Source organism: Gigantopelta aegis, chromosome 9 (assembly GCF_016097555.1).
Source record: "Gigantopelta aegis isolate Gae_Host chromosome 9, Gae_host_genome, whole genome shotgun sequence".
Lineage (NCBI taxonomy): Eukaryota > Metazoa > Mollusca > Gastropoda > Neomphalida > Peltospiridae > Gigantopelta > Gigantopelta aegis.
The window spans coordinates 674557-698756 of record NC_054707.1 but is presented as its reverse complement, the minus strand read 5'-3'; the positions used below and the strand labels follow the sequence as shown (position 1 = coordinate 698756).

Here is a 24200-nt window from a genome sequence, read left to right as displayed (position 1 = left end):
GTACCATGGGAATCCCAATATCCCAATTGCTTGAAATAATTTTGAAAGTTAGTATTCTGATGTCACCGGTAGATGTCGCTAGAAGCACAACAATTACGACAAATTTCACAGAGTGCACATAGACTTGGGGTGCGTTCCTTTCACCTCTACTGGACGTGTTCCAACTGTTCTGTCCTGGTTGTATCCCCTCTCCAGATATCTAAGCAAAATTATTGGTTTTAAGGGTTTGTAACGTTTTGTATTGAGATACTTACTTGTCTGAACTTTATTGTTAATGAAAATGTTCACGAACTGTGAAAAAAAATCTCACAAATGAACAACAAGCAAACGACAACAAATCGGATGTTGATTGCACGAACCGTGCACGAGAAAACAAACCGAACCAAAATGATAACGGTCACGTGGTATACCAACGTCTGTGACATTGAAATGGGAATATCCCCTCTAAAAATAGATTAGACCGTGTTGGCTCAACGTTTTTTCTCTCAAAGGCACGTGGCTTTTTAAGAAATACGAAAAATGCATTTTCTGGTATTACAAACACCAGGATTACCAGGATTACCAAAAAACACTTCAGGTGAATGGAAATGTATATTCTAAATAATAAACGGTAAGTAAAGTGCAATTTTATTTGTGAAAAAATGGGTTTAATAGCGAAAAACAACGCCGTAATGGTAAACAACTAGGGCGTGTCCCTTTAATTTTGGTTAACAAAATTGTGTAATTTATTGATATTTTGTTGGAAAAATATATGCAGAGCTATAGGTTTTGCACTGACAATAATTTGGCGAAATGTTTTTATCAGCCAGAGCTGATTAATTTAATATCAACTGTGGATACCAGTTAAACAATTTCTAGTCATACCCACGACAACCATTCTAAGTTGTGTAATTGCTGCAACATGGTCATTGAAACCTTTGATGAAACACAAATATTAATTTAGTATCAGCTGTAGGTACCAGTTAAACATTTTCTAGTCATATGGTTACCCACGACAACAATTGTGAGTAGTGTAATTACTGCGGCCTGGTCATTGAAACCTGGTCATTGAAACCGAGGCATTATGAATGAGCTCATGGCATACATGCAGACTAACCTAACACAAAACTGCACGTCTACAGGTACATTTGTACATACATAAATGATGACTCACAGAAAGTGTGTTAGAAACACAACCTCCAGGTGAAAACTCTGTATCTCTGCCAAGCAGCTCATTACCAGAGGATTTCTCCACGTATATCCCAACTGATTGTGCTCACTGACAAACCTGATACACACAAATAAACTACTTCCATATGTAACAGGCACTAAATTTGTGGATTTTTTTTTAAGGATCCACTGATGTACACAATATCTCATAATCTTGGGTTCATGAAGCAATGAATTTGCAGACTGTATACATTTAAGCAAGATGTATGAACAAGGTCACATTAACCTACATGTATGTACAACCAGTAAACCTCGAAAAAGAAAGAAACTGCCTGACAGCTGAATTTATTACTTTACTTACATGGCATCTTTTATGACAAAAACATTACTTCACAGAACAGCATTTAAAACATATTTAAAACACTCAAGAGAAGTCAACATTTAATAGTGGGAAATAAAACAGATTTTTCCTCCATTAAAATGGATGACATGCTTACAAATTCATTTTTCTATTTTTAACGAATATTTTAGCTTGATAACAGTTGTGGAAGGTAACTTTGAGGAAATTATGGCCACATGTGATAGTTAATATTAAAATAAATTTAACTTTTAAACTTAGCCAACAAAGAATATCATGAATTAAAAATCCAAGGCCAGTGTTCTGTGCTATGAAATTGAATATTGACAACATGTGTGCTGAATGCAACTGTAGTCGATAAGAGGGTATGGAGGCCTCCACCACAAAGAAAATGGGTTAGGTTTAGGATAATCATACAGTAATGATAAGAATAAATAATTTGGTCAAAAGGTAAACTTAAAAAAAAAATTAAATCTGCAAAAAAAAATTGGGTATGGTGCTATAGCCATTTTACCCTCTGGCAGAAAGCTTGAAAGCACAAAATTCATTTTGCAAAATGTAAGGCAATCTCTGCTTCTGATATTTTAAATTTAATCTGGATACAAATGTTAAAATTGAGAAGCAGTTCTTGTACCAATATAAACTTTTATATATTTTTTTTATTTAAGGGCATCTAATTTAATATTGGTTACCTTAATGTTAAATAGTTGGCACTAATTACTTAATCTGAATACTTGTACAATACTTCAAGATGAAAAGCAAAGTTACTTTTAAACTGATTATCTAAAAGAATATTGTTATATTTAAGTGTCAATTGTCTATTAACGTCATCAGAGCTCCACATTAAAACTCCGCATTAACTTATACTGTTAGACAAGTGCTACTCCATTTCCATTTGGCCTGTCTGAAATACGCTTGTTCCAACCAAATGCTTTTGGTAAAAGATCAAGTAATACTTAAGTTATCTCTTTTGGTAGCAAATAATGTGCTTGGTTAATAACAAAACTGTTCAACATCACAGAGGTAAAATACATTTTAAAGGGTTTTTTAATTTGAGACAATTTATTTGTCCAGCAATATTGAAACCAGTTGTCATGGGCAAATGTCTATGTCGAGTCCTGATATATTTAATTCCAGTGGTTGTAGAACACCGATTGTAATAAAATGTGGGCAGAAACTGGATATCTGACCACAAATATGTAAATGTATGCCTAGATCAATTCTTTGTACAAATGAATGACTTGCAAAGCCATTACGATTTATGTTTTTGATCTACAAAAAAAATAATAATAAAAAGGATTAAATATAATTACCAATGCCCAATATGGAAATATCTTAAATGGCTTCCCATATTTATCTAAGTTATGGATAAATAATTCCAATCTCTAAAAATCCCGTTATTATAAACCCTTGGATTGGTCAAATTCGTATCACGTGACGATAAAAACTGGCATTCATAGCACCATGAATCTCAGTTTAGCACTATTTTTGGCTATATAGCCGGAACTACTTTATGAATTATGTCAACAAAGGAATCCCCGAGGAATTTCCTTGAGATTCTATTTTTAGACATCAAACAGTAATCGTCTGCTGTCAAACTTCTAAACATCTTCACATATAAATTATACCATACAAAATAGGTCGCTTCAGACATTTTTATTAAAGGTTAAAAGTTATTAAAATTACTTACGTTATATGTTTATAGGAACTCAAAATCCCACAGCTAAAAATCTATTTTGCCGATCCAAAAAATGTATATAATTCCAATGGAATTTGGTATTTTACAAAAGCGATTTCAAAAACAAAATTCAGTCAGTTCATGCCAACCATTAGCAGTAACGCGCATTCAACGGCATTGTAGTATGACGTACACAACACATAGTTTCTAAGTTTGCGCGCCACTGCGATGCAATCTTTAAACGAGTCGTGTTTTGAAACTAGGCATATCATGTACATGTCGGGACACAGGAACGAAGCTTCAATTCGAAGCTACAACAGAGAATGTTCTACTTTCCAAAAACGAAACATGAGCATGGCACTGTCAAATCTCACGAATACTTGTGTCGCACCACTTGAAGTCACACATGCCAAAACCATCCTGTTGCCACTTCCACAATTACAAGGCCAGTAAACACAGAAACTCGTGACACACCTGTTTCATCCATTTCCGGAAACATTGAAACCACTTTCTCCATGTCAAATCTATCAACAAATGGAATTATCACGCACTCAAAATTTTATAACTGTAATTTCAACATCGTAATTGGTAAATCTGGACAGTAATCAAAAAATGGCGCCCATCCACAGTTCGTAGTTAAAAATTCATACACCAACCGCTTCACATATAAATTATAGCATACAAAATAGGTCGCTTCAGACATTTTTATTACAGGTTAAAAGTTATTAAAATTAATTACGTTATATGTTTCTAGTGAATTCAAAATGTTTTTAGTTGGTATTGATATTTAATGCAAAAAATTAATATGAATTGTATTAATGATTGTAACATTGTCATTCTCTCATTCGGCTATTGACGGAAAAAGCCGAACCACCATAGGGATTCCGCTAATGTCGAGTATGAATTTCGTGTTAATAAAATAGTAAATAGTTGGAAAATAGAGTTCACTTTTTATTTTAAAGAGCTTTACATTAATGACATGGTTACGTGTTTGGAATTATAAGAATTGAACGTGAAATTTTTTGAGTTTCATGCTAGTATGAAACGCAAAACCGCTTTACACACTGTATGAATGGGTGAAGCCATTCATACAGTGTGTAAAGCGGTTTTGCGTTTCATACTAGCATGAAACTCAAAAAATTTCACGTTTAATTCTTAAATTAATCAATTTTTTTTCATGGCAAGATCCATTAAATTTAAGGGTGGGTTTCCCAATTATTGCTGCATATCCAGGGGCGGGAGGTAAAGCATTCATTTGATGTATGGTCGGTCTGGGATCAATCACTGTCGGTGGGGTCATTGGGCTATTTCTCGCTCTAGCCAGTGCACCACAACTGGTATATCAAAGACAGTGCTCACCCTGTCCATTGCCAAATTAGCCAACTGCAATATTTCTTACAATTGAAGTGGCTAATAAAAATTTCTTTAAATTAGCCATTTTAGAATAATTGTCAAGAAAATAATGTTTGAAAACTGGGCAAAACCAAATTTGTTTCAGTCTAAGCTCTGCTATGGGATTGTGCATAGAAAACATCCATTGATACGAATGGAAAAATGTAATGGGTAACCTTTCTAAGACTACATATATATATATATATATATATGTATGTTAAACATCCAATAGCCGATGATTAATAAATGAATGTGCTCTAGTGGTGGTGTTAAACAAACCAAACCTTTTGATGCATAAACAGTCCAATCACTAAAATCACCACAGTACATGATATACTGCTATGGTATCTGCTGTCAGAAACTGGTGAGAATCATCATGTGAAATATGAAGACCATCGTGATGTCTCATCATTACAGATTATACAATGTTCAGTTAACAGAGCTCCACCAGGAATAGCACAATTCAGTCTCAAATCACACAGCCATCTTCATTTTTTTTTTTGTGCTAAATCATACAATGGTGGTATCCCAACCAATTTTTGCTAAAGCAATACATGTCCCTATAGGGGATACACATTTTTTCTTCATCTCTCAGGTTTAAGGGCGTAACTATGAATAATGGGTAAATCACAATGAAAGTTAAAACTGATCTGTAACTGGGCGGGACGTAGACCAGTGGGCGGGACGTAGACCAGTGGTAAAGTGCTCGCTTGATGTGCTGTCAGTATACGATCGATCCCTGCACCACGACTGGTGCAGGTGTTGCATTGAACATCCATGTAATTACATGTGTGTAAGTCATAAATAGACTTTGTAAATTCAGCCCACAATCACTACAAACAGATCATTTGGATACTGACCCGATTCAATGCTTTTTCAAAGGGATTTTTCACAATATTAAATTTAACAATCATCAATGTAATTTTATAACATTACAATAAATCAAGGTGGTGTCCCAATTTTGTTTGTAATAACAACCAATTTTCACTTTCCATAACTCCAAATGATCTTCTTCTTAATTCCACGACAATGTCCAGACATGAAAAATGGCATTCGCAAATTTCACAAGTTTCCTGAATCGAGGATACACACATGAACACAAGAGATCAACTAAAATGCTGACTCAGGTCATACCAAACACATTTTAAAAATATTTTAGGATAGGAAAAAAAAACATTGTGCCACTCACCTGTAGTAACGAGACTGGAGGTATGTGGAGCACACAGCCTTAGAGACGTGACTAGCAGACCCGAAGTCGATGACCTTGACCCTGTACGGGAAGCGGACTGGGTCGACGAGCATGATGTTCTCTGGCTTGAGGTCTGCGTGGATGAGGCCGAGGTGTTTCAGCTTGAGGAGCGCGGACAGCACCTGCTGGGTCACTGGACGGATGTACTTCAGCGGCAGTGGCTGGAACTTGTTCTGCTTCAGGAAGTCGTACAGATTCTGCTCCAGCATCTCAAACACCAGACACGTGTGGTTCTTGTGCTGGAAGCACTCATAGGCGCGCACGAAGTTGAAGTCGTCGGCATTCTCCTGGCTCAGCCTCGACAGGATGCTCACCTCGATCTGGCCCTGCCTGGCATACGACGGATGATTCTTCAGTATCTTTATCGCCACTATCTCATTGGTCCCCTTTTTCCAACACTTGACAACCTGCCCAAAGGTGCCACGACCGAGGAACTCTAGCACCTCGTAGGCACTGGACATCGAGTAGAGAACCTCGTGCTGCACCAGTTGGTAGTCTCCCTCCCCTCCCGAGGAGCTGGTCGTTTTCGACGTAGTCGTCGCCGTCGTAGCAGCTGTGTTCGCCTTTGCCGTGGCACTCTCATCCTCGCTTGATATTGCGTGAGTCTCTTTGAGCTGCATTGGTGTCTCTACATCACTTTTACGTTTTACTCCACATCTCTGGTAAGAGTTATCCACATGTTTAACAGCCGAGGTACGAATGTAATTTCGAGGCATATCCTCGAAGTCGGAAAATGTATTTCCATTTTGTGGAAGCACATAAGCGGTTTGGCGAGTGTTTCTAGTGCGCAATTGGGGTATTGTATCACCAGATCCGCTAACTACTACATGCTGGCCCTCGGCTAGAACTTCCAACTTAATTTTCTTGAAGTTACTAAATGCACTGATTTTTGTATTGTAGTGTGGAAGGGGCTCTTGCATCAGTGCACATGGAGTCTGAAAACATAAAAACACAGTGCTCATTATTTTACAATTGTACAGTCCAGTTTAATCGGAATAAAAAATATATGCATGCTTAGCTGGTTTTAGTTAACAAACTAATACAGGAGATGATTTTTTGTATTTATGGAAAATTGGACGAAATCACAGAATTCAATAACAAACAGAATTCAGGGTTAGCTCTGGGTAAGCAAAATGTTTCGCCAAATTGTCTATTAAAATTTAAAAATTGCAGAAATCGCCAATTACTTTTTTTTAAATGTCAATTTTTACATGAAATTATAGTGTCAAATTAAAATAAAATTCGCCAACTACTTTCCAATTTCATTTCAATTTGCAATTGGCGAATTTGGCGAGTGCCAGAGCTAGCCCTGGAATTGCAGATTTTTTTAATTTAAAACGTTTTTTTAACCATACAAATTTTATTTCATGCTTAAACACAGTTGAGTAATATTATTTAACAAGATACTTGCAACCCTTTCGAGAATCACAATCCTCTGAGAATTGAATATTGGCGTATATTCAGGTAATCCATTTTCTTTTTGCGTAATGTAAATAATGTGCTAAATTTAATGTGCGAATGGAAAATAGGTTACCCTAAATTAGATTTGTGTGAACAACGTGCAAACGATACAATAGTTCTTGCAATTTCGGAAGCCTGAATCTTGGAAGATGTTTTAATTGACCGAACTTAAGTTAAATACTGCATGTAATGAAAACAAAGTTGTTGCAAAGACTGATCAACGTGAAGATTAATAAGACGATTGTTGATCATAACGTAAGCAGGCACTGAAATGGGGAGATTTTGTTTTAGGATTCTAACACAACCATAAACAAAATTTCAATATTTTGGGATTCTGTCTCATAATCTTGTGCTTCTGAACAAAATTTGGGATTCGTGGGGGCACAAAAATCGCAGTCTGATACGGTTTCACCATTGTTTTCAACACTGATATTTGTTACTATTTCCCAAAAGTAAGGATGCATGATTACAGGCATCGAAATAAGCAATAAAATATAAGTTACGACATATTTATATTTGCATGATTATTACTATAAAATGTCTTCAGATACTTCATCCATACCCAATATTTCATCATATCACTATTCTCAATGTACTGTGTCTCATTGTACTGATACTGTGTCTCATTGTCCTGATACTGTGTCTCATCGTCCTGATACTGTGTCTCATTGTCCTGATACTGATACTGTGATACTGTGTCTCACTGTACTGATACTGTGTCTCACCGTACTGATACTGTCTCTCATTGTACTGATACTGTGTCTCACCGTACTGATACTGTCTCTCATTGTACTGATACTTTAAGTGTATTTAAACAAGAGTCAGTTTATGAAACATTTAGGTGGTGTGGTTTTAGTTTAATACATTAAGTGGAGAACAAAGTACAGTTCTCAACTTTTTGGGCACACGATACAGATTGGTAACCTGAACAACCATTTTCCATTTACTGTCACGTTTGAAATGACATGTCCAATTAAATACTACATTAAATGACTGTTGTACATAACACAAATAACAATAATTAATTAAAAATTATTCTTGTGTTGATTAAAATGAAAATGTATTTTATGGGAAAGGATATTATCTCAGGGTTGAAAATTAGCAGTTGCCCGGTCGCCCTTTATTGGCGAAGTGTGACTAAGAATTTTTACAAAGGTAATATGTTGGGCGACAATCGATTTTACAGTCTGGCGAGTATGGTACCTGTTTAAAAAAGAAACGCAATGAAACTGAATGTGACAAAATACACTGTGTTTCCGATGCCGCGAATAACAGATAACCACTCCTTAGGAAATCCTTTACTTGCAAGTTCATATCTCTTGCATCGCCATACAGAGGACTAATTTATTAAAGCAGTCGCTGTATTACCTTTTAAGGTTTTAGTATCGATTACTTCAGAGACAATGCATGCTAAGCTGCATAAATTGGCTGTACCCTTTATTAAACATATTTAATCTGTATCATTTAATGGTAATTTGTAAAGAAACATTTTTATTTATAATGGATTTCCGGTGTTGGTATGGGTTTAAACTTTAACCTCATTCATTATGAAGTCACATGCCAATTCATTGTTTTTACGGAACCAGGACTATATATATATATATATATATATATATATATATATAATTTATTGTTATTATTCAACAAAGAAAATTCTAGTTTTGAATTTTGTTGTACAGTTAAATTGGAGGGCTAGTTGAATTTGAGACGGGCCAGTAAGATTTTTCTTCAACTAGCCCTGCTGGCGACCATGGTTTCCATGTTAATTTTCAACCCTGTTATCTTAATTTTTGAATTAGCAATTTGGCAAGATTTAGGAGGCAAGTTGCGAGAATTATGCGGTCACTGCACTAGGCTATATATTGTATTTTGCTACCATAGAAACTGTGGCATGTCACAGGAAGAGAAAAGTTGATGTAGATCCAGTGATTTTCTGCGATTGTGGAAAACTGACAGAATTTGCAATGTACAACGGAATTTACATTTAGAAACGGAATTATGATTTTCAGCGAAGTTTCAAAAACTAATACGGTTTTACTAATGTCACACACTGTAAAACCAATCCCATTTTATGTCATATTGGCTTGATTGTATGGGCTATTCTTAGGGGTGGGACGTAGCCCAGTTGTAAAGTATTTGCTCTATTGGTCTTTTGTTTATAAAAAGTAGTGCCCCCCTCCCCTAGGATTTTGATCAGGGCACAGTCCTGGTGGGCCCATTGGTCTAATGATTTTGGCCGTAAAGCTTATACCATATAGGTTGAAAACACATTTGAAAGCTTGGTCATTACACTTATATATGAAAGTCAATGAATACAGCCGAAAGTATAAAAAGTCAATCATTCATTTTAACTTTAGCATCTCTTTTGAAAGTGAATCCCTCACAGGGTCATCTTCATTGTACAAATCTGCAAAACCTAAAGCTAATACTGTAACACATATTTATATATTACTGTAATATAAACACACATTTATCATTTTTTAAATTGAAATCAATAAAATATTTTAACAATATGATTGAAGACAATATAAATGTAATTTTGTTTATTTCAGACTGGTGCTTTATGATGGAATTCCTTATATTTTTGTAATGCATGAATAGGATATTAGGATTGAAATCTAATCCTTATTCCTGGTAATCAGGGTTTGGTGTTTTTTTGTAAATCAATCGAGGCAGTTGACTGTAGGCCAACCATTGCTATGATGAACAGGGTAATGTCGGCGATTTTATCACATGGAACTTGTTTACATCCATGATCCTGCCGACAAGGAATACTTTACCATACGTCTTTAAAAATCACAACAAAGGCTAAATAATGCCGCAATTCGTCACAACAATAGATTCAAACAACGGAATACCACTTACTTCTCAGCTTGGATAGTTCCTATGAGGTCGGGTTCACCGTAAAAACGTCTTAGACAGGAGCACGGTGATCGTGTTTTCGGAACAAAGCAAGATGGAATTCAGCATGACCATGACCTTTACATCAGTCGGAAACCACAAAGTTGATCGTCAAACAGTTGCTTCGATGGTTGTCCTTTCTGTTTGACTGGTAGAATACACAAATCCCCCTAAGTTTTACTTCAGTTGGATAATAAAATAACGTTCTGAAACCCCCGAAAATTTGGCTCCTATTGAGCCATCTCTATAAGCGCAACATGTCGGGCTGGCTTTCAATGGGGGATTGACCGCGGATAAGGGAAACATGGTGCGACTCATTTTCTTTTAATGAATTGCCATACTTTTTCCAGCGTAAATAAAATCGTAATTATTTTTGTTAAACCAATGCTATATTAATATGCTATGTAAGAACAAACAGAAAGTGCAGCAAACTAATATATTATTTATTTAAACATAAATGAAGGCAATAACTACCATTTACCTATTGCCCGTTCGAACCCCCGACGTCACGTGACGTCATGGATACCAAAGCAAGGCGGATTGGAAATAAACAGCCAATAGATCGTGAGGTAAAACAAGTGCGCGTGTAGTTTACCGCGCTCAAGGTAGTTTCAATTCATTCGGTTAAAAATACTTTTTAATACCTTTCCCCCCCTCTCTCTGTTTTTTTTAAAACAAATATATATTGGTTATAGATATATTAAATCATTGTTGTTTGTAATGTTAATTTTAAATGTGATTATTATAATAAATCTCTAATGTAGGCCTACATATTACATTTGGGCCCTATATCCATTTTTTTTTTAACAACTATAATTTTTATTAGCAAGCTTTTCTTTAAAAGTAAATTTGTAATATAATATGGAAAAAAATATCTTCATGGAATATGAGCGCAATTCGTTACACTAATTTAATTATATAAATATGATTATTTAAAGCTTTGGTCAATTTAGTTCAGAAGGCTGGTAATGCCGTAATCATTTTAACACCTGCAATTCAAAATGTCGAAGAATCATGTCTCCAACGGAGAGGGGAGGTCTTATAGGAGCCCCAAGACTCCCTCTATTTCTTAGAGGTAGGGTCTAAGACCCATACCCCCCCCCCTCCCCATCCGTTTGTCATAAATATGAAAATCAGTTATGCTGCCCCGGAAAATACTTTGCGCAAAACACCCTGCTCCTGCATACGCGCCTGTGTGTAGGCCTACATAAAACTTTGTTTTGTTTAACGACATCACTAGAGCACAATGATTTATTGAATGAAACATATTTGGTTATTTTGACATAGGCCAGTCTTAGCTAGAGAGGAAACTCGCGACATGTTTCCATTAGTCGCAAGCAAGGGATCTTTTATAAATATATACATGTATGCACCATCCCACAGACAGGATAGTACATATTACGGTCTTTGATATATCAGTACCGGCCTCGGTTGCGTCGTGGCAGGCCATTGGTCTACAGGCTGGTAGGTACTGGGTTCGGATCCCAGTCGAGGCATGTGATTTTTGATCCAGATACCGACTCCAAAACCTGAGTGAGGCGCAATGGGTAGGTGTAAATCACTTGCACCGACCAGTGATCCATAACTGGTTCAACAAAGGTCATGGTTTGTGCTATCCTGCCTGTGGGAAGTGCAAATAAAAGATCCCTTGCTGCTAATCGGAAGAGTAGCCCATGTAGTGGCGACAGCGGGTTTCCTCTTAAAATCTGTGTGGTCCTTAACCATATAACCGTAAATAAAATGTGTTGAGTGCGTCGTTAAATAAAACACTTCTTTCTTGATATATCAGTCGTGGTGCACTGGCTGGAACGAGAAATAGCCCAAATTGGCCACATACGGGGGTCGACCCTAGTCCGACCGCGCATTATTCGAGCGTTTTATCCATGAGCCCCGCGCCTATACATGTACCCCATTATGTAAAATTACATCATAGTGACCAAGCAATGACACAACCAAAAAGTTAAATAAACTTTAATAACTGTAATAATATGAAACAATATATATTTCACATTGCCTTTAATCCTACCCATAATGCACAGCCACGAACACACCACCCTTCATTTGCTAATCATTGGTTGTTTTCAGGGCATTTCGAAACTTCCTCCAGATCCAGATCTGACTGTAGGCCCTGTCTGCGTCTATACAATAGACGTATTGCCTACATCAGCCCTACCGGCCTAGGCGGTGTTGTGGTTAAGGCTGGTAGGTGCATTGCCTACATCACCCCTACTGGCCCCGGTGGTGTTGTGGTTAAAGTTGGTAGGTACCGGGTTAGCCCGGGTTAGCATTCCGGTACCGACTTCCACCCAGAGCGAAAGTTTAGTTTGTTTGGTTAACGATACCACTAGCTAGAGTACATTGATTTATTAATCATCGGCTATTGGATGTCAAAACATTGCGTAATTTTGTAGTGTTGAAGTGAAAACCCGCTACGTTTGTTCCGTCAAACAGCAAGGGATCTTTTATATGTACAATCTCACAGACAGGACAGCACATAAAGCCAATATTAATCATACACTAATAATAACAGCCATTAATTTTGTAAAAAGGTCAACTAAAAATAATTAAATCTGCAAAAAAATTGGGTATGGCATTTATACCCGTTTTACTCTCTGACAGAAACCCTGCTCCTTTTCTAAATTGCTTGGATCCGCCTTTGTTAGCACTGCTGTTCTAACCATGAGACCATTTTCCATGTTCACGATATAGCATGGAAAACAGAAAGGGGGGGGGGGTGTAGAATGGGAGAGAAATAAGTCTGGTTTGTATGAAATCTGTCAAACTTCGCCAACCCACGCTGACGGACGCAGACCAAACAAAATGAATATTTATGGGAACACGTTGATAGTAAGTAGCATGGGAGAAAAAACCTGTAGGTACTAAGTCGTCTCTGACTGATGACCTGGGGCCTAATTCACTAAACTCTCGCAACTTTGCGATCTCGTAGTGCAATGCTAAAAGACTTGCAAAGAGGATGCTTTGTTGTTAACAGAGCCTAAAATACCTTTGTGAATTAGGTCGCTGAGCACACACACACACACACACACACACACACACACACCGATACATTCGCATATTTAAATACACGCACACGCACGTACGCGCACACACGTCTACATACATACATACATACATGCAGTGCGTTAATATCTATGTCAACCTCGACATACACACGATATATAGATATGCATACATCAATACATATTAGCCAGTGTCAGGTCTGCCCACTGTTTCATGCACGTAAGCGGGATCGACCGTGTAGGTTGTACACTCCATGCATGTCTGCAATTTGCGGGCGATTCGGTGCCACAGGTTCGAGTCCCAGCAGCGGCATGGGACAGTTTGTGAGGCCAGAAAGGATTTGATTATCCCCTACGCCAGTGCATTGCTATCTATATACAATATATAGATTCATACATTAAAAAAAAGTAAAGTTTGTTTTATTTAACGACGCCACTAGAGCACATTGATTTTTTATCTTATCGGCTATAGGACGTCAAACATATGGTCATTCGGACACTGTTTTTTAGAGGAAACCCGCTGTCGCCACATAGGCTACTCTTTTGCGACAAGCAGCAAGGAATCTTTTATTTGCGCTTCCCACAGGCAGGACAGCACAAACCATGGCCTTTGTTGAACCAGTTATGGATCACTGGTCGGTGCAAGTGGTTTACCCATTGAGTCTTGCAGAGCACTCACTCAGAATTTGGAGTCGGTATCTGCCTCGACTGGGATCCGAACCCAGTACCTACCAGCCGATGGCCTAACCATGACGCCACCGAGGCCGGTTATTCGTAACATCAATACATACAAGAATGCATCAGAGGCCGAGCGGTTATCGTGGAAGTCTGGAGACTCCTAGCGATTCGATGCCGTATGTTCGAGTCCAAGCAACGTAATAAAATACAATTTGTGTCGCCAAAAAGTAAACTAGACCTACATATTTCAGAGGCGTGCGCAGGAAATTTTGCGAGGAGGAGTGGGGTCGAGGTGTTTGGCGAAGCCCGACACCGCGAGCGCCGCAGGCGCGAAGCTTGTGGCGGGGTAGGGTCTGGGGGGACCTCCCCCGACTCCCAACCCCCCTCCCCCACCTGCGCACGCGCCTGTATTTAGTAGTGTTGGTATAAAGTGCTACTACTGGCAGTAATTAGTGCGAATTTCCATATTAGCAAAGTTGGTCGAGAGGTGGACTATCGTACCGAGAGTATGTGGTTCGAATGCCCTCAATGGATGTTGATTTTTCTACTGCACATACACTGAAAAGGAATATTGTTTGAGCACTTTTATTTTTGTAACTGTAAAAACAAATAAGAAATATGTATGTTGCCGTAACACGCAAAAAGAAACCAAAAAAGAAACCATAAACTATAATAACGGTGAATCAGTTATGCCAATATTTATTTCAAAAGGTTTAATAACAGACATCACAAGTTTTCGGGTAAAAAGTATAAAACTTTGTAGCCTATGCCTATAGGCTATTAGTGGAAGGAGATTTATAAGCGTCATAGGCGTACCGGCTCCTCCAGGGCCTTACCCTGACCAAAATCCGGGTGGGAGGGGGGGGGGGGGGGGGACACTATTTTTGTATAATGAATTTTTGACTGATAAACAAGGCACACGAATTCTAGAGGGGTCCGGGTGCATGCTCTCCCGGGGGGGGGGGGGGGGGTTGGAAGGCCTTAAACATGATTTCCTGGCATCTGAATGACAAAATTAGTCAATTGCAAACAATAATTTAAAACTATTTTAATGATTATTTGGCAGAGTAGCCTATTATAACCTGAGGATGTTTTCTTATTTAGATGACTTGCAAAGTTAGCCATTTTCAAACTGTGATTTTAATTATCTTGTCGGATTTTATAAACCAAGAGGATCTGAATCACTATATTGATGATTTTGTGGAAAATTCTTAGGACCGCACTTAGCTACGTCAAGGCATAACGTGTCATGTTAAGCTACACTCGTAAGCTAAACGGACTTGCCGTGACAAAAATCCGTCAAGCTGAATAGATAAGTATGACGTCATGAACTCAAATTCCAAAGTTATATTCAATTTATTAGAGACTGATATCAGGGCCGTACCCTCCGGGAATCTCACTTTTTTCTCTCCAGAAAATAGCATACACATCTCAGGGTTTAATTTGTATAGTGTTTCATTGTTTCATTTGTTTATAAAAAGTAGTACCCCTCCCCCCCCCTCTCTAGGATTTTGATCAAGGTACGGCCCTGGACATAGCAATTGTTTGGGTGTTTTTCTTTATCCAAATAAGCGCAGGTTTGCTTGAGGTTTTTAACATCTCGGATCCGTATAGTAAATGTAGGACATTACTGTAGATGCGTATGTAAGATATCATGTCGGCTAGTTACAGCTCTTGTTTCGCAATGTCACATCTTAAGTTTATCGTGTAGGTGGCATTGAAGCACATTGTGTTTTGTTACCGCTGAAGAATTTACAAATGCTATTTAAGAACAAAGGTATTTTAGCAAGTATGAATTATGAGGACATTAATTTAATGGGCTAATTGTCTCTAGTTAGATTTTGTTGAGTACATGTGTTCTGGGAAAGGAATGTATCATATGGTGTGTTCCGATGGCAAATAAGCATAGAGCTCTAGTCCACTAAAGTTAAGGTGATTCTGGGTCATACCTGCACAAGCCTGGTTCTTATAAAACCTTTAGAGTCTAGACTTGAGACTCTAATAGAGTTTGAGACACTGATGTCATGACAACGCCTTACAAGTTGTATACGTGTGACGTCATTAGAGATTGAGTCTGGACTATAAGTTTTATAAGCACGGGCCCTGGTCTGGTGCTTATAAAACTTTTAGAGTCTAGACTCGAGACTCTATTAGAGACTCAGGTACTAGTGCCATGACAACGCCCTACAAATTGTATTCGTGTGACGTCATTAGAGATTGACCGGCCTCGGTGGCGTCGTGGCAGGCCATCGGTCTACAGGCTGGTAGGTACTGGGTTCGGATCCCAGTGGAGGCATGGAATTTTTAATCCAGATACCGACTCCAAACCCTGAGTGAGTGCTCCGCAAGGCTCAATGGGTAGGTGTAAACCACTTGCACCGACCAGTGATCCATAACTGGTTCAACAAAGGCCATGGTTTGTGCTATCCTGCCTGTGGGAAGCGCAAATAAAAGATCCCTTGCTGCCTGTCGTAAAAGAGTAGCCTATGTGGCGACAGCGAGTTTCCTCTAAAAAAATCTGTGTGGTCCTGAACCATATGTCTGACGCCATATAACCGTAAATAAAAATGTGTTGAGTGCGTCGTTAAATAAAACACTTCTTTCTTTCTTTCATTAGAGATTGAGTCTGGACTCTAAGTTTTATAAGCATGGGCCCCAGTCCACAATTTCAAGCGCCGTAGTGTTGAAAAGGACCTTTCACATGCCACACTGCCAACAGGAGTAGTGAGGAATATCACCAAAATTCGGTGAATTGCTGGGAAATAATCTTTGTTCCAGAATGCCAGTGGTAAAACCATCCGCTGGTCTGGACTACTGGATTATGTTGGAACATGTGTTTCCACTTCTTTACTTCAACTTAAAGATAGGCCTACTTTCCCCGTTTCAGAAATTTTGAATAGTATTCATTTAACTTGGTGTCAGGTGTTCAAAATTCACGGGTATGAGGGTTCCAGCAGCCACTATGTTACTATGCTGGTTGAAAAACCTGGCGTAGAGACCTTGAACAAAATGATCAATAAAAGGATAAAATACGTTCACCCTGAAATAATCTTTGACACTTTGTGAAACGTCTGCGTCAGCATTCGAACTATCGGTTGGCCCATTGGGCTATTTTTCGTTCCAACCAGTGCACCACGACTGGTACATCAAAGGCCGTGGTATGTATTATCCTGTCTGTGGGATGGTGCATATAAAAGATCCCTTGTTGCTAATCGAAAAGAATAGCCCATTAAGTGGCGACAGCGGGTTTCCTCTCTCTATCTATGTGGTCCTTAACCATATGTTTGACGCCATATAACCGTAAATAAAATGTGTTGAGTGCGTCGTTAAATAAAACATTTCTTTCTTGCTTTGCATTCGATCTGTGACGCTGAACGTTTGTGGTCCTTGTCTTGATATATAGTCACACCAATTTCATTGGCGATAGACTCGATTCGTTCATAAAGTTTGTCCCATGTTGATTCACAACGTGCCTTAGCCACAGTTTCTTTGGACAGGTGGATGAGCCTAGATCAGAGACGTGTCGGCGTATAACATGTTATAGTCTCTAGAATATTAGCCTACCTGACGAAATACACGGAATGAGAATACTATAAAGATGAATAAACTCTAAAATTTCTATGCTATTTTCTGGAGTAAAAAAGAACAAGAAAGAGATATTCTTAGGGGAGACGGAGTTGTTTGTATATATATATATATATATATATATATATATATATATATATATATATATATATATATATAAACAAACGCTACAAAAAAAAAAAAAAAAAAAAAAACCCACAAAAAAACAACACGTAGGCTCACATGGAGGGTTTGGGCCTAATTTTTTACTTTGTAAATTAAATTTGTTGAACAAGGACGCCTAGATAATGACCATATTTTAGTTAAGATACTTAAAGATTCTTACACTTAAAACACATCTCTAGATAGCCTATAGATGTGTTCTTTGAAAACAGTAGCCAAACTAAGTTAGGTTCTAGGCCTACAGGCTTTTAGTTTCAGCCTATATTAGGCCTGCATTTTGTTCGTGTGTATAGCAGGGCCGTAGAGTTGCCCCCCCCCCCCCCCCCGAAAAAAGTCCGGAAAGCATTACAGAAACTTAAAGAAAATTCTCTTCTTAACCGTTTAATGAGTTTTAGACTATTAACTATTCAGTTGCCCCCCCTAACAAAAAATCCTAGCTACGGCCCTGTATAGATTTAAAAAAATAAATTATAATAAATATATATATTAATATTTTAATTATTCTTATTTTTTAAAAATAACATGCTGTAATCAAAATAATATATGACACAAGAAGCAGCTGGAAAAGTTGATTAAGATACCAAGTTCAAACACGTTAAAAAAAAAATCACAACTGACAAACGTAAAGTGCGTGGTCACGTGACCATATGATACAAGATGGCGACGTTGGATTAGCAGTTACCAAGCTGCATGTAAACAGTTGATGACTACATTAATTAACTTTGACTAATGGGTTTACTGCGTATATACACACACTGACTACACGGGATGAGCAGAGGTGAGAGTATTGATTTTGCCTTATTTGATTATTGATAAGATATAATTACTTATTTACTTTGTCGTATCAAGAAGTTGTGGCAGTAACACTGACGGTAATGTCAGTGACCAGTCGCTTTCAGCGTTTCATTATTGAAACTGGAGATTCGGCAAGAGCCGTAACATACGTGAATATGTTTTGCAGAGTTAACAATACAGTGAACACCGAGACATAATCATGATTCATATCACGAACTGGCTAAATCCCCCAAAACCTATAGCCATTTCCCGGCATTTCCCATGGGATAGATCATCATCATGGGTCCCATGCTTATAAAAATTAAAGTCTAGACTTTAATAAAGAAAGAAAGAAGTGTTTTATTTAACGACGCACTCAACACATTTTATTTACGGTTATATGGCGTCAGACATATGGTTAAGGACCACACAGATTTTTTTAGAGGAAACCCGCTGTCGCCACATAGGCTACTCTTTTACGACAGGCAGCAAGGGATCTTTTATTTGCGCTTCCCACAGGCAGGATAGCACAAACCATGGCCTTTGTTGAACCAGTTATGGATCACTGGTCGGTGCAAGTGGTTTACACCTACCCATTGAGCCTTGCGGGGCACTCACACAGGGTTTGGAGTCGGTATCTGGATTAACCCTAGAACGCCTGAACATATAAACAGCAATGTGAAAAATATCACAGTTGGTGAACAATCAACAAACAATGTAAGAAAAACAAAAAATATAATAAAATAAAGTTTTGGGACTTTTTGGCCAAATTTAGGGACCGTATCATATATGATACATTAGGTTTTAAACAGTTAGTTCCCAATGTATCATATATGATACGGTGTCGAATATTTGTGCTATTTTACGTTGCGATCAACATTATTTCATCCCTCTCAACTGTCGTCATTATTAGCAGACTAAAAAACCAGAACGTATTCAACAGGTGCTAATGTAAAATGTTAACCGTGTTATTTCATGTATGCCATATTTCTTCTTGTAAAACGAAACTGATGAACTCCAATGAAGAAATGCAACAAATTTTCCAACTGTAAACCTGCGAAATTATCAAATCATAACAATAAACTTCTTAAAAGAATTAACAACAATAACTCCAAATATGTGAGTTTTTAGAACTAGGTCCTATCACTGGTGAAATGCGTAAAAACAATTTCTGTCTTTGTTCAAACAGAGGTGGACTTGGCATTTTTGGCATTTCACATAGCTAAAGAACGGTTTTGCTGCAGGACATAATTTGCATCGCTGGCGAGATTTGTCCCATGTTGGGAAATGGTTGTATTCGTCGCTCCGAACATCAGGTGCGACCAATTTGGAGGATTTTGGTCGTTTCACCGGTGGAGATTGGTGTAACAACCAGTCTTCCTCAGACGGACGCCCACGTTTCTTTTTCTCTTTTCCAGCACTCGTCAGTGATTGGGCACACAATGCCTGGAACTTTCTCAATCTCATGATTTTTCTCTTTTCTGTGCCAATTTCACCATGATACCTTCGGTACACAAACCAGGCATTTACCAAAGCAATGGTAACAGAATACCAGAAGAGGTATAAATACCATCGAGCCGATCGCAAGTTGTACTTGTACATGGATGTGCACATGTTGAGAAGATCTATGCCACCCATAAACTTATTGTACTCTTCGACAATGGCAGGTTTGTCAACAGTTTCATATTTTTTTTCTTTTCTGTTCCAACGTCTCGCTTGTCCAACTGGGTCTGCACAAACGTATGACGATATCAGGCTGACAGGTCGGTTGTCAACCCAACGAAGACAAACCGTATTTGTTTTTTCTTCAACCATGTACTCGTAGTGCCCACGCTTGTTTTTTTTCAGTTCCTTATCATCAGATAATTTGCAATTTTTTACCCTATTCATGCGCACAGTGCCAATGTACCATATCTTTCTTTTTTTTAATTTTTCTACAAGTGGTATAGACGAGAAGTAGTTGTCGGCAAATACTTTGAAATGCCGATCTGATGGCAAAGTATTTGTCAGCTTCTCAACTACACCTGCAGCGAGACCAAGTTCTGATTTGTCATCTTTGAAGGCTGCCTGGTACAAGTCAAAGTCATAAATATAGCCATCAGACCCCGACCTACCCCATAGCTTGAATCCCCACTTGTGAGGTTTGTTTGGCATGTACACACGCAAATGTGACCTACCCTTGAAAGGGATAATGATTTCATCAACAGATTGGCACTCTCCTGGTGGTATAGTCATGCAGTTTTTCCGCATCGCCTCAAACCAACTTCTAATTTTCCATAATTTGTCTTCTTTCATTTTATCTGTTGCATTGTTATTGTCATCAAAATGGAGCCTCGATAATAATTTCAGAAATCGATCCCGTGCCATAACACTAGAGATGGAACTATAAACTACTTCCTGTTCCCAGTAGCATCGTGCATTAGGCATCTGTGCGAGTCCCATGAAAAAATATATCCCAAGCACCTGCTCTAGTTCCTGAGGGGTGGTATTGGTAGATTTTCCGTCTTTTTCAACACTATACTTGTTGGTTTCTTTGGCCACTGTGGCCAACATATCATCTGTAATGAACATTTTAAATAGTGAATACGGTGTTATCTCGCCGTCACTTGATGTAGGCAGTGGTGGCAATGTTGTATTACCATGGAACTTGGTATCTGATGGAGGGGTAAACATTTGCTTACACCACTTGTAATTGTTAGGTAGTGTTAGTTTATTATTAAGCAACTGTTGTAAAGGTATGTCATCATCACTGTCATAGTCGTCCGTTATTTTCTTTCTTTTATTGGATAACTCAATAAGTGGCACATCATCATCACTGTCACTATCAGTGACATGGTGATCCCCAATTAGCCAGTTAGTGTCATCTGGGTCTTCATTTTCAATTTCATTTTCATTCCCATCAATTTCACTTAAGTCACCATCTATTATTTCAAGGGCATCTTTCAATGTAAAATGTTGCTCATTCATAATGAAATTGATGACAAAAAATCTGAAATGGAAAACAAAAATCTACTAAAAAAATATTCTTTTATTTTACTTATTTTATTTAGGCTATTTATTTATATAATTTATTATTATTATTATTATTATTATTATTATTATTATATAATAAAGTTCTTGTTTATAATAATACATATATATATTTTCATTATTATTGCTGTGCTATCGCATTTTTAAAACACTGGCGTGTGACTGTTTTAGAGTTTGTATTTTTGAAATTCTGGTATGAGACACTTAACTTTAGTGACGTCAAACCATGAACGCCTGACGTATCATATTTGATACGCGTAGTTTGGCGCCTTTTCCTGTACATGTTAAAATGTAAGTATCAGATTATTTCAGTTTACTGCATTCTTTGTTTATTACTACAAATATACATAGAATTTACTAATCAGTCCCACTCACCTGCGTGTTACATTTCTTTATCAAACATTTCTTCAGATGCGAATGTAGCCCTTCTTGTTTTCGTCCATCTTTTGACACTAATTCTCAAAAAATACGATAGGTGGCACTAGTGTTCTGTACTAAATGTGATACATTAGGCATTTGTGGAAAGTTGATTGTACAAACTGTTTTATATTTGTTAATTTTAATTAACCTAATTTATTTTGCGTATCATATTTGATACAGGCGGCGCTCTAGGGTTAAAAATTCCATGCCTCGACTAAAGTCTGGACTTTATTAAAGTCTACCGGCCTCGGTGACGTCGTGGTAGGCCATCGGTCTACAGGCTGGTAGGTACTGGGTTCAGATCCCAGTCGATGCATGGGATTTTTAAACCAGATACCGACTCCAAACCCTGAGTGAGTGCTCCGCAAGGCTCAATGGGTAGATGTAAACCACTTGCACCGACCAGTGATCCATAACTGGTTCAACAAAGGCCATGGTTTGTGCTATCCTGCCTGTGGGAAGCGCAAATAAAAGATCCCTTGCTGCTAATCGGAAAGAGTAGCCCATGTAGTGGCGACAGCGGGTTTCCTCTCAAAATCTGTGTGGTCCGTAACCATATGTCTGACGCCATATAACCGTAAATAAAATGTGTTGAGTGCGTCGTTAAATAACACATTTCTTTCTTTCATTAAAGTCTAGACTTCAAGGTTTATAAGCACGGGGCCAGAATTATCCTAAGTTTTGTTGTGCGTAAGCAATCCAGGGCCGTACCTTCCTTGGGGAGGGGGCAAGGAGCAGCGGGCAGTTGCCCCCACTGAGAATCTCACTTTTTGTTTTCTTTTACTCCAGAAAATAGCATACACATCTCAGGGTTTAATTTGTTCAGCGTTTCATTTGTTTATAAACAGTAGTGCCGTCACTAGGATTTTGATCAGGGTACGGCCCCAGAGGCGGATCTAGGGTAGGGGGGCTAGGGGCCGCCCCTAAATTTGCGACAGTTATATATTTTATTATATATTACTTTTCAATTTTTTTTTATGATCCCCCTCCAAACCTCCCCCAAAGTTCCCTTGACATTTTGCCTTATGTCATTTGGGCCCCCACTAAATAGATGTTCTGGATCTGCCACTGCGGGCCTGCAACCAGTTTTGAAATATGATATCGTTGTTTAAAAACAAACAGTTGTTATGGACATGGCCACCGTTTTATTACTATTCCAGTGCTGCTATGCTAATTGATAATTTGATTTAGGCTAACTGATGCAGGGCTCAATACAGAAGTTTTAATTCACAAGTTTGCTGCTGGTTAATAATTGATATATACAGGGCTGGATTTAGACCTTGGAGAGCCTGGGGCACTTAAGGTTCGGGGGCCCCTCAATATAGAAATTAAATTACATGATAAATAAAAAAATTAACTAATTTTATATTATTACTTTTTTTTTTTTATAGTGGGCTACTAGATTTTAACAAACAGTCACCTGTGAACAAAAGTGATTCGCAAATACAAGCGTTTTAGTCGCTGTGTAGAGCTCTGTGATGTGCATTATAAACCAGTTTAATAAGTTTTTAGCCTGGTCTTGCTAAGCACAGACTTTTGTTCTCGCTAGATTTCACTTTCATATGCTTCCGTACTCACCAAAATAAGCTGAATTATATTATTAAATAGCAACATTTAGAAAGACTCCGCTCATTATGGTTTCTATGATATGTTAAATTGGCCAGTCAGTTCCAAATAGAGACATTTTTGCTCTCAGTTTTATGATGGCTTTAAAATGCCATCACAAATAAATTTTACGTTATGTTTTGCACAGCATTGCCTATTGTTGGCGTGAATTTCGAGGGTTGATTTTACATAATGTTTAATGTGTGATTTCAAGCCTTAGTCTTACTAATGAACACGCATACCTGTCTGTTGATATTTGTGGAATGGTGAAGCAGACATGTGCTACAATGTTTGTAATAACAGTCTTTGCCATGAGCAAAGTCAAGGCAAGCTACGGATCACGGATCACTAAGCCAGAAGTAGGTTTACATTATTTTTATATACACATTTTGGCACTGTGTTTGGAGTCTTGTCATATGTAGACTTATTCTTTATAGTTTATTTCTTCATGTACACTGACGCTACACCAGAACCACTTCAGGAGTTCAAAAATTAATATTCTAAATAATAAAATGTAAGTACTTCTAATTTAAATTATCAAAAATGGCTTTAATAGTGAAAAATATGTTGTAGTGTTTAAAAACTAGGGTCTGTCACTTTAAGAAAACAAAATTAATCTCCAAAATATGTGTATACTTTCTCATCAAAAATATGTAAACACTTTCTCATTCAACAACAAAAGCAATTTACTTTTGTTTCTTTTTTTTTTCATTTAAATTCCTCCAAATGCATGTTGTA

General features: G+C 37.8%; 3 protein-coding genes across 6 annotated transcripts in view; 1 reads left to right on the top strand and 2 right to left on the bottom strand.

The window, feature by feature from the left end:
• LOC121380918 (homeodomain-interacting protein kinase 2-like) overlaps window positions 1–10457 on the bottom strand; it is a 55512-nt gene extending 45055 nt beyond the window's left edge. For all 4 annotated transcript variants that reach the window (XM_041509950.1, XM_041509952.1, XM_041509951.1 and 1 more), the window contains exons 1-2: window positions 10153–10457; window positions 5767–6761 (exon numbers count right to left, since the gene is read on the bottom strand). In XM_041509950.1, coding sequence (XP_041365884.1) covers window positions 5767–6746 — 980 coding nt within the window. In that variant the 5' untranslated portion in view covers window positions 6747–6761; window positions 10153–10457. The remainder of the gene's footprint in view (window positions 1–5766; window positions 6762–10152) is intronic.
• A 7835-nt stretch (window positions 10458–18292) lies between these two features.
• The window catches only part of LOC121380819, a 96778-nt gene continuing 90870 nt past the window's right edge, over window positions 18293–24200 (top strand). Inside the window, exon 1 of the mRNA XM_041509801.1 lies at window positions 18293–18411. The gene's annotated coding sequence lies outside the window, so the exon portion shown is untranslated. The remainder of the gene's footprint in view (window positions 18412–24200) is intronic.
• Window positions 19551–21374, bottom strand: LOC121380699 (piggyBac transposable element-derived protein 3-like). Its single transcript, XM_041509650.1, has one exon. It carries the CDS (start codon window positions 21372–21374, stop codon window positions 19551–19553), a length of 1824 nt encoding a protein of 607 aa, XP_041365584.1.

Bases quoted from the DNA above. Each gene is read 5' to 3' on its own strand.
- LOC121380699 (XM_041509650.1), bottom strand. From the start codon at position 21,374: ATGAATGAGCAACATTTTACATTGAAAGATGCCCTTGAAATAATAGAT.